Source organism: Glycine max, chromosome 3 (assembly GCF_000004515.6).
Source record: "Glycine max cultivar Williams 82 chromosome 3, Glycine_max_v4.0, whole genome shotgun sequence".
NCBI lineage: Eukaryota > Viridiplantae > Streptophyta > Magnoliopsida > Fabales > Fabaceae > Glycine > Glycine max.
The window spans coordinates 5,903,309-5,917,662 of record NC_016090.4 but is presented as its reverse complement, the minus strand read 5'-3'; the positions used below and the strand labels follow the sequence as shown (position 1 = coordinate 5,917,662).

Below are 14,354 nucleotides of genomic sequence, written 5' to 3'. Positions count from 1 at the left end.
TCTAACCACGGTTATATATATTGCCATACTTTAAAGAATTCATTCAATTAAACATTCTTAAATCTTCACCCATCGATCTGACTCAAACTGTAGCATTACACTATTAATATCTTCTTAATGATTTGGTTAACTCTTCACATGTGAGATTTAACTTTTGTAAACAGCGCTAGAAGGACCAAGAGTACTAAACTATTAGATATTAGTTGGATTTAATATATATATATATATATATATATATATATATATATATAAAAGATATTATTAGTTCATAGTAATAAGTTTATAAAGAGATTATTATTAGTTAACCTTTTTTTCAATTAACTATAAAATTATCTTATTAAACTAATTTGATATATTAAATTTCACCAAGCTTTTGATTAGTTTAAAATATAATTTTCTGCAAACACAATAATGACATAATGGTGATATCTTTTTTTTTTTTTTTATTCTACATCTCATTTACTTTTTATTTGAAAGATACATCCCATTTACTTTTCATTTTATACTTAATAAAAAATTATTAAATCGCTTACTATATATTTAAAATTTATATTGCTTTACAACGGATTTAGGTTTTCCCTGTAATAAAAAAAGTAGTTTTTTCAGAAATAAATATTCCATTTTTTAAGTGGGAGCCGGAGGTCCTTATAATAATCTAGCTTACGTCAATCAAGTGGCCCATCCATAATTTAATAAATTAATTAATTCATAGTCAACACTCATAGTTTGATTTAGTCAGAATTTCGTATTTGTTTAGAAGAATTGAAAATTAATGACACACCAGCAATCAAACACGATGTGGTTAGGGGTGAGAATAGGCCAGATTGACCTACAGAAACTTACTACCTGACCTACATAAAGTTTGGCCTGAACTGACCTATTTAATTAAAAGGTTAGACTCAGACTTTTTTAAAAGCCTATTAAATTAAATAGACAAGGCTTAGGTTTGTTAAAAAACCTTATAAGCCGGATAGACTGGCCTATATATATCTATATATATTTATATTATTTTTTGGTACCAGTTTATATTTATATTATTTTTTTGGTACAATTAATTTTTTTTTGAAACCAACAGACTTTTATTACAAATTATTGCTCCATAACTTTCATTCCTATAATCAAGTAAGACTTTAATTACAATTTAAGTGTGAGTGATGTGCCCCTTTATATTACTCATTATTTTTATTGGCTTTCCTATTCTGGTTAACGTTTCCTTTTTCATTAACTTTCCTATTACGTTTCTATCCTGAAACAAACAAATATAAAAAGACTATCAGGCCAGGTTAGACTTTTAAAAAGGCCAGATCGAGCTAAAATAAAAAGCCTTTGATAGGCTATAGGTTAGGCTCAGGCTTCAAAAATTCATCGTAGGCTAGGCTCAGACCTTTTAAAGCCTGACCTGCCTTATTCCCACCCCTAGATGTCGTAATAAGTAATGATATGTCAACATAGTTTTACTATAAACACTAATTAATAGTACATTATTTCTATGTATATCTCTTCTTTCTGTATCTCTATTAAGTGTCAAGTATATAAGGCTTTTCACCCATAATTTTCCCATAAAATATAATAAAGAATCAAACATGAGGCGGGCGATTCTAGTCATGATCATCGCAATTCATACCTCAGATAAGTCTCACCTCTGTTGGTTTCTCTGACTATTCGATCACCGATTAAGCCTAGTCAAACAAAATGATAATCTTGTATTTGGATTGGAATTTCAAAATTTTAAGGAATTTAAAATTTTTAGAATTTGAATTGTTTTGCTTTTAATTTTTTTTATTTTTTAAATTTTTTATTTGGATAAATTAATTCAAATTTTTTTCATTTTAAATTCTTTGTTTGGATAAGATAATTCAATTTCCTTCATATGCAAAATTTCAATTTTATATTTTAAATAGATGAAATTTTAATATTAATCTTTATAGAAAATAAACACAATCTAATTTTAAAATATTAATTAAAAAATATTTTCAATTTTTAATAATTTACAAATATAAAATATTGATAATTTTAACTAGGATTGTTTTGCCTGATCACAATTGGTGATGTTTTTCAACTGGCATCAACCAAGGCTATTTTTTCGTCGACATCATATAGGATTCGAGAATATTTGTCAGTTGACGTTAGTCAGGGTTATTTTTTTGCTAGCGTTTGTTAAGTCTATTTTTCAGCTGATGTTGGCTAGATTCTTTTACCAACGTCGGCTAGGGTTTGTTTGGCCGACACCAGCTAGGGTCTTTTTGAATGACATTAACTAAGGTTATTTTTAGACAATGTTGGCCTAAAAAATTCTAGCAGGTGTTGATAAAAAAAATCTACCTAATATCGGCTAAAAAATAGCTTGGTCGATGCTGACCAATAGAACCTATCCGATGTCGGCTGAAAGATATCATGGGTCAACGTTGGCCAAAAAATCCCTTATCGAAGTTGGCTAAAAAACAGCTCTGACCAATGTCAGACAAAAAACCCTACACAACATCGGCTATAAAATAGCATTGACTAATGTTGGCTAAAAAATAGCTTTGACTGATGTTGACCGAAAAATCTCTAGTGGATGTCGGCTGTAAGAACCTAGGTCGATGTCGACAAAAAATAGTCATGTCCGATGTCGGTCAAAAATACTTAGCTGGTGTTAGCAGAAAAAACCCTAGCCAACATCAACCAAAAAACAAGCTAATTAATGTGATTAAGAAATAGCTCTGGTTGATGTCAGCCAAAAAACCCTAGTCGATGTCAACAAAAAAATCCTAACCGACGTCGGCTAAGAAAATCTAGTTGACATCAACGAAAACACCCTAGCTAACATCGGTTAAAAAAATAACCCTAGTCGATATTGGCTAAAAAATAGCTTTGCCTGATGTTGGCTAGAAAAATCTAACTGACGTTAGCTGAAAAACCCTAACAAATGTCTACTCAAAAGTTAGTCATGACCGATGTCAATAGAAAAAATCTAACCAACGTCGGCCATAAAATGATTGATCAACATTAACTGAAAAAATCTAGATGACAACGACCAAAAAAATCATCGGTCGACGTTAGCAAAAATTTTCCATGACTGACGTCAGTGAGAAAATAACCCTAACCAACATCATCTAAAAAAAATCTTAGCCGATATCGGCAAAAAATAACTTTGTTTGACATCATACAAAAAAATTCTGACCAAAAATACCTCGGCCAACGTCAGTGAAAAATAACTTATGTCGATATTGGCCGTAAAAACTTTGGTCACTCGTAGTTGTGAGTGTTGGGCGAGAAAGAGTCGCGAGTAAAAATATAAGTTAGAGGGAGCATCTCCAAAAAAAGAATTTCAACTAGTATACTTGATCTCGGTATACAGTAGGATTCATTCAAACTTCAAAACATTATCATAATATAGTGTATCCAATCAATTGTCCCTGAAACTATGGTGTTAGTTAAATAGATTATATCACTAAGCTCAAACCCAAATCACCTATTCCGATGCTTCTCCCACCTTATAAATATCCTTGCATTCATATCACTCTCTTCGCCCAATCCACTTCCTCCAATTAACACCCACCAAAGAACCATGGCTACCCAGTTCCTCAAATCCCTCCTTTTCCTCTCCACCTTAACCCTAACCATCTCAGCAGAATACACAGGCTTTGTGGGCACACTAGACCCAAAGTCCATAGGCATAAAGCACAAGAAAACCCTAAGCCACTTCAGATTCTACTGGCACGAAGTCTTCACCGGAGAAAACCCCACAGCGGTTAGAATCATTCCCTCACTCCCCAAATACAACACAACCACATTCTTTGGTACGCTTGGGGTCTACGACAACGCTTTAACTGTGGGACCCGAGGCTTACTCCAAGGTTGTCGGAAAAGCCGAGGGCTTGTTTGCCTCCACGTCGCAAACGCAGGTTGATATTTTGCAGATTTTCAACTTCGCATTGACACAAGGGAAGTACAACGGCAGCACCATCACGTTCGCTGGGAGGATGTCCCAATCGGAGAAGGTGAGGGAGTTGCCCATTGTTGGTGGAAGTGGGGTCTTCAAATTTGCCACTGGGTATATGGAGACCAGCTCTCTCAGTTTTGATCCCCAAACGAGGGATAACACGTTTCAGTTCGACGTGTATATTTACTATTGATGAATGTTGAATGTGTTTTAGTTTTCTTTGCTTTTTTTCATATTGATGTGCTGTCATGGCTTTGATGTTTGTCACTTTGTTTCTATTTAGGTTTCCTCGATCTTTTGATGAGGGCACGTGGTGTCATGGAATAAAGTCATGTTTGGGCAAATTTAACGAGTTGGATCTTGATTCTTACTATAAGTGTTTTATTTCTTATTAATAATGTCATGGAATCACATTATGTACTTATTATATATGTTTCAGTTTCTCTCTTTTCTTTTTCTTTTAATTCTTATCATTCTCTTTCCTCTACCTATATACTCCAAAATTGGGGTGGATGTTCAAATTCCGATACAATTCAGTAAATTTAGAATAATTTGACTTAAATTACCTTTTGATTTCCATAATATAACAATTTTTAACTTTGATACTTAATTTAAAGATTTTTTTCATGATTTGAGGGATGGGATAAATTAATGGACTGCATTCTTATGTCATAATTAACATTGTTACTTAATGATGACAAGGATTGCAGCAAAAAATTTAAAGTTTGCGGAGATTAAAACCGAAGACAAATTTTAACGGGCTAAAATAAAATATATTTTATAAGACTAAAAATTTATTTAAACTAAATGATTTCTACAGAAAATTTTATTGTTATTTTAAATTTTTCTATTTTTATTTATTATTAATAATTGTATTTGGGGGTGAACAAATACCAAGTTAAAGCTTTCTACAACAATTATGTTGAGCTCTCTTCTTCAATTAATGAACTAATATAGATCCAGGTAATGTTAAAAGTGGGACTTTATTCTATATTAGACTTGAAATTAATTTATAAAATACTTTCTGCATCGATTCAAGTTTGAATCACTGTAAAAAGTATCAATTGTCATCCTTAAAAAAAAGAACAAGATAAATAGATTGTTTGAGATACAAGTTAGTTAAATAGATGATAACAATAAATATAAAAAAAATATAATGTATTTTTATAGTGGTTCGTCAATTTATCATGGAGACTAGCTCAAGATGATAAATTATCAAATTATACTTTAACATATACAAAGTTATAAGTATTATTTTCCAAATCATTCACTGCTACAAAAGTAGTTTTTTAAGTCGCGATATCTACGACGGTTCTCCATAAACGATGTAGAAGAAGGCGCGGTGGCAATTTTGTAATTAGGGAGAAAAAAATTAGTTTTTACTCGTACATTCTAAGGCGGTTATAAATAACCGCCTTAGAATGTCTGCAGGTGGCATTATTGTAATTAAGTAGAGTGAAGACAACAACATATTTCGAGTTATAACCGTCGTAGTATTACATATATTAAAAAGGCCTAAACCCGCAACGCACCTCTCAGCCATTGTCTCAGACACTTTCATTTGCTCCTCAGCCATTCTCTCTGAACCTCACCCACACTGAACCTCACCCACACTGAACCTCAAACCCTGTGCATGTCCCTGAACCTCACCCATAACAACGGATTTTTACATTGTGCATGTCCCTGAACCTGACCTTGAACCACCCACATTGTGTACCTCAAACCCTAGGTTGGTGTTTCTCGTTATTAGGTTACAAGGCATCAAAAGTGGTTGGACGCGCGCACCCGTACTCACTTCGTGACACAGGTAATATATGTCGACAACCCTGACCTGTGTTTCTGAGCTTCACAGAGAAATACCATAAAGTCAAAGTCTCATTTCTATTAAAGCTGTGAGAGGAGTTGGATTTGATTGGTCAGCTATAATAGGGTTAGGGTTTGAAGAAAATAGGGTACGATAGTGAATTTTTGATTCATTAAACTGTACATCCTTTGAGATAAATTCTGCAATCAGATGGTAGACATTGATAACCTTTGTGCGTAAGAGTAGCCCAAAACCCTGCTTACAAAGATGTCTCTTTCTTTCTACACTTTCCTTTTTCCCATTTCATTTTGATTTCAATTGCATCATAAAGCTTATTTTAATTGGAATCTGTTTGTGAAGGTTTGGCACACAGTTTCGCTTTACGATTTGGTTCACACAGCTGCCTTAATTAGTTGCCCCCAATTACAAAACACCCTAATGTTGTGAGTTCCCATTTCCCAATTTTACTACTTTCTGTTCCCTTTTTGCCACTTTGAAAAAAAATGCTATTTTGCTATGGTATATTCATTGTAGTGTAGAGTGTTTGTGAAATGAAAACATCTACTTGTTTTTTGACTCATCAAGTTATCATTTTGTTTTTTGCAGTTTGGAGGCCTTCTAACAGTTGGTATCTTGGATTTCTCTGGGACGTAAGTGCTATCTCTATCGTTGCTGTTTAAATGACTATGTTTGTATTGTACCATGGAATTCTGTTCCAAACTATTTGTTATGCTTATTTTGGAACTAGAGTAACTTTGATTTATTTATTTGGGGGGGGGGGGGGTATAACAGAGTTCTCTTCCAAACTGCTGCTTACAAACAATTTTTAATTTGTAGAAATATAATATACTGATATCCACCAATAACGGTGCACAGAAAAGAATTCCTAGATGCAATATAGTTTGTGCAATACAGGCCTAGAGTATGTGACTTTACAGTTTGTGCAGTGTGGGAGCCACCACGTTTTCTTTGCCAAACAGTTAGCAGAAAATGGAAAATATCCATGCTTTGTGTCAAACAAACAATTTCTCAAGGGGTCTATACAAAAATACTAATCATCTATATGGTTGAATTCTGATACAATAACTAACAAGTTGCTGAGAACCTTTTTTACCAGACAACATCCCCTACAATGTGCAGGTACGTGCCCCCGTGATACTTGTTGTATTAACACTTACAGACACGGATGATTCTTGGCAAGAGTGATATATAATATAAATATATATATGTTATTGGAGTGTATCCCCGTGTTTGACACTTGGCAAGAGTGATATATAATATAAATATATATATGTTATTGGAACTAGAGTAACTTTGATTTATTTATTTGGGGGGGGGGGGGTATAACAGAGTTCTCTTCCAAACTGCTGCTTACAAACAATTTTTAATTTGTAGAAATATAATATACTGATATCCACCAATAACCGTGCACAGAAAAGAATTCCCAGATGCGCCCATAAATGGTCAAAGGCAAAAAGGGTAAGCAAGATGAGCAAATAGGCAAAGGATCGATAAATCTAACGTAAGTATTTAAGTTTATAACAATTTCTTAAGACATAAGAGAGTCATGTTATTCAAAGAATTTATTGGAGTATATCATTATTAGTTATTGATAGTAGAAACCACGTAGTTGTGAGGGAAGTCTACATTGTGTCTGCCTCCATGTGCACCTTCATATATATATATATATATATATATATATATATATATATATATATATATATATATATATATATATATATATATATATCAGATTATATAATTTATGTGTAAATTTTATTATCATTTTTTTGTTGTTTAATCAATGAGTTAAGAGTATTCGTTAGGGATATCCAACTACCATTAGTGGTAATAGTTATGGTACAAATACAAACTATAAAACCATTTCACTAGCCTTAGCCTATGACATTCTACTCCTCTCTATGTCTCTCTCTCTCTTCACTGATTGATTCATAACTTTGTCAGTTAGGCTCAGACCCAATCTGTATTAGTATTATATATCCTGGTCTTAATTTTGATTGAAGCTAGCTAGCAGCCTGGCCCTTTAGATCTTGGAGGAACAAATTGGCTCCACTCTTGTACCTTGGTTTCAGAAGGGTGCTCTTGTTCTGTCTTGTTTTGTTTTTTTTTTTCTATTTGCTTCAGTGGTGTTTGCTCAGAACATCAACCAGAGAGCAAAGCCTTGTGTAGTGGTGGCATAAGGGTCAACCCTCTAGTGAACCTATTAATCCTAAGGTCCATAAGGGTCAAATTGTTAAGATTAGCAAATTCATTTAGAAGATTCCCTTCAAGGTGGTTGTTGTTGACATCAAGCTTCAACGCTGAAGTTAACCTCCCAAGTGTCAAAGGCAAAGAGCCAGATAATGAACTGCTACTTAACTCAAAGATTAATAACTGAAAGATTAATAACTCATTTAGCCCATAAAAAGCATTTGGAATTCTACCAGTAAGATAGTTTCCAGCAAGAACAAGCTTCTTCAACTTCATGAGATTGCCAATGCTTGATGGTAATTCACCTGTTACACTATTTTCTAATATTACTAGTGATTAGATGTTCTTGAGGACACCAACACTTGAGGGGATGTCTCCAATGAGACCTCAAGTGATCTAAACTCCAGTGATTCTAAGCTGGCTGCCAGTTTCTGCCAGTTTCCAGTGGGGATGGTAGCTGGAAACATGTCTTGTGATTGAGAGCAATTGAAGAAGGATAGAGTTTTTGAAGTGCTTCATGTCAAATAAATGTGGTCTAAATTCCAAATGTTGAGCACAAGTCAGACAATTGTCATGGACCGGTCCAAATGCATGATAATTGTTTCATACTTGGTAGACTAGATCTCTAAAATCAAGCATCAAATTCATTTATATTTATTAAGTATGCAATTTCTTATAATGCCTTCTCGTTAAACCGTTATTTGTGATGTTGAAGAACCCCATCAACTCACTAGTCAACCCACAGAGTCTAATCTAAAGAAAACAAAAAGTCTAGCAATTTTGCAGTATGTTTTTCAGTTAGGAATATAGAGAAAACACAAAAGGCCTGTATATGTGAGCAGAGTGTAGAAAAAAGACACAAAATTAACCAACCACACTTTTTTGACTTCAAGTCCACGACTGATTCAAGTGAGCCAACACTACTAAGTGTCTCTTCTAAAATCCTAAGAGCTAGACCCCCAAAAGAAATTATGGTTTTTGTTGACAACCATTGAACTTGTCTTTGGTAGTAAAAAAATTAAGAGTAGGCCAATCATGAAATTAATATAACAAAACCCATGAATTAAGTTCAAAACTCGTAACTCCACTACAAATAGTAATTTTTTTACCTAAAAAAATTTATTACACCAACCATTTAATTTTTTTCCCATGCCTAACAGAACAAACAAGTATAGATAGAAAATGAAATTTAGTTATTCAGAGTTCAGATGGATTTAAAAATCCAAAGTTGATGAAAGAGGTGACAATGTTTGGAAATTGGGGGTGGTTTGGGGGTCAGAATGATTAGAGGACCCGTTATTAATTTCACACCACACCTACTGAATTTGAGTTGATAGGCACTGCCAACGTTGCTTGTGTTGCTAAATTGAGGCATGAGGAAATTTGGATTTGAACATAAAATTCTGGCTTAGTATTGTTAACTCATCTCATAATGTGGCTTTGTGTTTCATTTTTATTTGTTACAAAACTGTACTCCTGGTGTGGTTGTAAATTATTTTTATTGTGTTTAGGTTGTACTGTCAAACGATGCGTAGTCTGTTGAGGATAGAAGTAGACAACTAGTTGCTAGACTGAAGTTACACTCATCCATTCATCTGCAGTGTCACCGCAAGCAAAGCTTTAGTTAGTAGCCTATTTCGAGGTATGTATGTGATTCTGAAACTTATGTCCTCATTTATTACATTGTTGCTTGATATGTAGCCTAGAGATTCCCAAATATTAGCAGTTAGTTACTAGTTAGAGAGTATGGAAAGACAGGTATAGCTTAAATAGGAGGTTAAGTAGGGAATGGGATTCAGCTTTGTTAGAAAAGGGTGTAGTGGCTTTATTGTAAATAGGCGATATATATATATATATATATATATATATATATATATATATATATATATATATATATATAAACTTTACAACAGATAACAAACCTTTTTTCTTAACAATAAGAACATGTGGGCCGAGCTCATATACTGAAGAGTAAATCTTATTGACTTCTATGATAGTAAGTTGACTCTCAACACTTTGAAAACAAGTGGTTTAGTGAGATAGTTATCAATTTTTTTAGGAAATGACATAGAAGAACATGGTAGAAAATGAGGGCATAATAAGTTATTTTAAGAATTTCTATTTTCCTTTGTTTCGACAAACAATAGAGAAAATAATTTATGAATTTAGATGAAATCATCAAAGTGCTTCTAATTCTGACTGCAACACTGTACCCACCCTCTCTTTTTCATACTTGAGATTCTTCATCCTAGTTAGCTCATCAAGTGACCTTTCTGCCTCCTTCTTCAATAAACCAATTTCACTCACCAGCTCATTTCTTTCCACTGTTCTAAATGTAGAAAGCAATATCAAGTCCGGAACTGGCATCAGAACTTGACAATGTAGTGTCAGAACCACTAGATGTTCTACAATCAGCACTTAGTGCAGCTCCATTGGTGCTTGCTTTGGCAGACACATCCTATGAAACATAGAAAGAGGAAGTTTAATAATTTCCACAGAAGGAAATAAAGCAGATAACCTTTGCACTTACAAAGGACATGACTGTTGAGTTTATATATTGAGGAAATTTTCAATTATGAAACATGATGGTAAAATATAGAGATACCAATCCCTCCCTCCCCCACATCAATCTTCAAAGAAAGAATGTTCAGACAGAAAGGAAAAGTTATTTTTTGTTTTGTAGACCAGGATACATAAACAAGCCAAAGTGATTCCAAGGCTCCTAGCCCCAATGAGTGAAACCTTACTTCAGAAGAATCAATTTGAGAGTTTGCGTCTATCTCTTCATTGCTTAAGTAGGTCCTGAAACTTCTATCGTTGGGTTTTAGTTTGACATCTTCACAATCCTCTTCCTCTCTACAAATGTTATTTGACAACAAGAAACCCCATCATCAAAAAACAATTGAATATGATACATTTATTTTAAGTTATAGGTAGGTATAGGTTTAAGGTGAGTTGTGTCCATAATTATAGATATATTTATAAAAATATTGATTTAATAGATAGAATACATGTATTAAGCTTTACCAATTCTTTAAAGTTGCCTAAAAAAATTCTTTAAAGTCTGATTAATTATTTTGTTCAACATTGGATTTTTTTGGCTTTATGAATAAATAAAAGAATGGCTTGTTTCAAACTTTTTCATCCAATACAAAACACTACAGAGATGTGATATTTATAGAAAAAATAATTATTTTATATAAATTCATGTGATAATATTTTTTTAATTTCTGCAATCAGGCACTGGATACTTTTAATACGGCAGTGGTATCTCCCATATATTATGTTATGTTCACAACATTTACCATTGTGACTAGTGTTATTATGCTTAAGGTATGTTTTGTTACCTACTAGTATAGTTAGACACTTCATTACTCTAATTTTAAGATTGTATAAATTGTGTTAAAATAATCCAGATTGATTGTATATTGTATAATCTGTGTTTGTTAAGGTAATGCTTAATATCATTTTGTTTTGGTGTTGCCACAAGATCTTCAATGATACTTGCATGCTGCTTGTTGCCTATATTTATCTAGTACCTAATTTTATTTGCTAGTCAAAGTATCATGTATTTATGCATATGAACTTCATATACTTGTGTAATGAACTGTGAGAGGTGAATGCTTGCAAATGAACTGCATATACCTGTGTAATGAACTGCTTGCAAATGAAGCGTGAGAGGTGAATGTTTTTATGAAAATAGTTTGATTGATGAATTTATGTTACCATTCAGTGAAATCTGTCAAAGTATCATGTAGTTATGCTCACAATTTTTTTAAATGTATTTTGATTTTTAAACATTTTATGTAACTAATCTTTTCTTGCTGGTGTTGAGAAGAACATAAAATTGTTTGTTCTAGCATTTTAGAACTAAGTGACATTTTTTTATTTGATAAACACTCGGTAATCCTTATATCAACTTTTAATCAATGTCCTTGTTTGTTCAGGGATTTATTGCATCTGCCCTTAATTATGGACTCATTACATGGTGAAGGAGGTTTCAGCACTGCTTTATGAAAGTTGTGTTGTCAAAGTTTGTAATTTGTGGACAACTTACAACTGAAGTTAGCAATGTTAGATATTGCATAATAATTTTAAATTCTTGCAAAACTGTAGACTATCATTAATTATGTAAATTCTTTTATTATGTGATTAAACGATTTTACAATTCTTCAAAATGATGTAAATTCTTTCATTAATTATGTAAATTCTTTTATTATGTAAACTATTTTGCTTCAAATCAATGTATAGAATAATTAAAACACCACTTAAAAAAGTAGAGCTGCACCAAAAAAATTAAAAAAAAATAAATGATTATAAGACGGTTGTTGAAAAACCGTCTTAGTATGTCTCACTTTCTAAGACAATTTTATGAATAATCGTCTTAGAAAGTGTTACAAACAAAGAACATACTAAAACTGCTATAACTTAAATCGTCTTAGTATGTCTCCCTTTCTAAGACGATTTTAACAACAACCGCCTTAGAAAGTGTTACAAACAAAGAACATACTAAGACTGTTACAACTTAAATCGTCTTAGTATGTCTCCCTTTCTAAGACGATTTTAACAACAACCGCCTTAGAAAGTCTCACAAATAAATGACATACTAAGACGGTTGTTAGATAACCGTCTTAGTATGTCTAACTTTCTAAGACGATTCAAACAACAACCGTCTTAGTATGTCTAACTTTCTAAGACGATTCAAACAACAACCGTCTTAGAAAATTTTCAAAACAAGGATATACTAAGACGGTTTTGCCTATAACCGTTTTAGTATGTCCAACTTTCTAATGCGGTTTTAGCAACAACTGTCTTAGAAAGTTGACCTATTATAACGGTTAATAGCTGATAACCGCCTTGAATAAACAATATATTTTAAGACGATTATTCCTAAAACTGTCTTAGAAACACCAGTCTTTAAAGACGGTTCCAAAACCGTTGTTATAAAGGTTGACACATTTTACGACACTGTGTGTTATGGCGGTTCAAAACCGTCGTAAAATGACATGCAGAACCGACTTAAAAAACTTTATTTGTAGTAGTGATTGTTTGCTTAAACCTAAATAAGTTTACATGTCTCTTCAAACAAACAACTCAAATATTCGTGAAAAAAAATTCTCTTCATATTTATACCAAAATCACAAAATTTGGTTAAGGTTAACGGATCAGATGATTGTCTTATAAGACGGATGTAAAACTTAGATTTACATTTTAGTAAAAGGAAGTATATAGTCACACCTTTGGAGACATGGTAGGTGAAACTTTTGTTTTTTATGTTTCGTTTGAAGATCCAGATTAATTATATCACCACAGGAAAATTATCATCTAGCTACAATCATTTTTACCTATAGACATAATTTAGTTCAGGTATGTACAACTCAAATAAACTTATACCTATATAGTGTTTAATGTAGGTAAAAATAAAATGACTTATACTTTGATATAAGTAAAAAACAAAAGAATTTATACTTACCTATATTTACCATATGTAAAAAACAAAATGACTTTTACTTGTATATAAAAATCATAACAAGCATATACATTTAAGACACGCTATACAACAAGCATGTATATTCATATATAAAAATTTAGGTACGTACTTCGACTGGTCACAAGATAAATGGCTTTGTCTCATGTGCGTTTGATTTCAACCCTTCTTTTAAAAAAGGTTATAGTTTAATATACATCAAAAAGCTTTGCTTGTTATATAAGGCTACCTATTTGTTAAATCATAACACTTGAGGGTAAGAATCACAATCAATAAGGACAGGATATAATATTATTGTTTCAACCCTTCTTGTAAAAAAGGTTATTGTTTAATATACATCAAAAAGATTAGCTTGTTATATAAGACTACCTATTTGTTAAATCATAACACTTGAGGGTAAGAATCACAATGAATAAGGACGGGATATAATATGATATTCATATCCACACATACTCATACTTTAAAAAATATTAAGTACTCGACCGAACCCATACCCACATGGATAGTTGAATACATGCGTTGTTTCTTGTCAAGTACCTAATTAAAAATATCCATATATATACTTGTTACTAGCACTTTAATTTGAAAATTTGATAATTAAATAAATCATATTCTTTTAAAATGTTATAGTAATTAAATAAAATTCTTATTCAAAGATCTTTTAAAGAACATAATCATAATCATAAAATATCACAATAATTAAAATCCTAATCAAAGAAATTTACAAAACATAATCTTTTAACGAATTATAAGGACCGTAGTCTCTTTTTCTTTTGTTGAACTAAGGAACACGTTTCGTTTTTTGTGAACTAAGAAATGCTATCTATCTCTTAGGTTATTATTATTATTATTATTATTATTATTATTATTATTATTATTATTATTATTATTATTATTAAGGTTGGGTACTAAGATACCGATACCTCT

General features: G+C 32.1%; 1 protein-coding gene and 1 pseudogene across 2 annotated transcripts; one reads left to right on the top strand and one right to left on the bottom strand.

Annotated features, from left to right (window-relative positions):
- Positions 1-3,377: 3,377 nt before the first annotated feature.
- On the top strand, positions 3,378-4,268 carry LOC100811091 (dirigent protein 22). 2 transcript variants are annotated; one of them, XM_041014401.1, is made up of 2 exons: positions 3,391-3,982; positions 4,208-4,268. In XM_041014401.1, exons 1-2 carry the CDS (start codon positions 3,551-3,553, stop codon positions 4,223-4,225), a joined length of 450 nt encoding a protein of 149 aa, XP_040870335.1. In that variant the 5' UTR covers positions 3,391-3,550; the 3' UTR covers positions 4,226-4,268. The 2 variants fall into 2 exon arrangements, with proteins under 2 accessions (XP_014629764.1, XP_040870335.1); XM_014774278.2 differs by having other exon boundaries at positions 3,378-4,268.
- Positions 4,269-7,596: 3,328 nt separating this feature from the next.
- LOC113001182 (piriformospora indica-insensitive protein 2-like) lies at positions 7,597-10,254 on the bottom strand (annotated as a pseudogene).
- Positions 10,255-14,354: the final 4,100 nt, after the last annotated feature.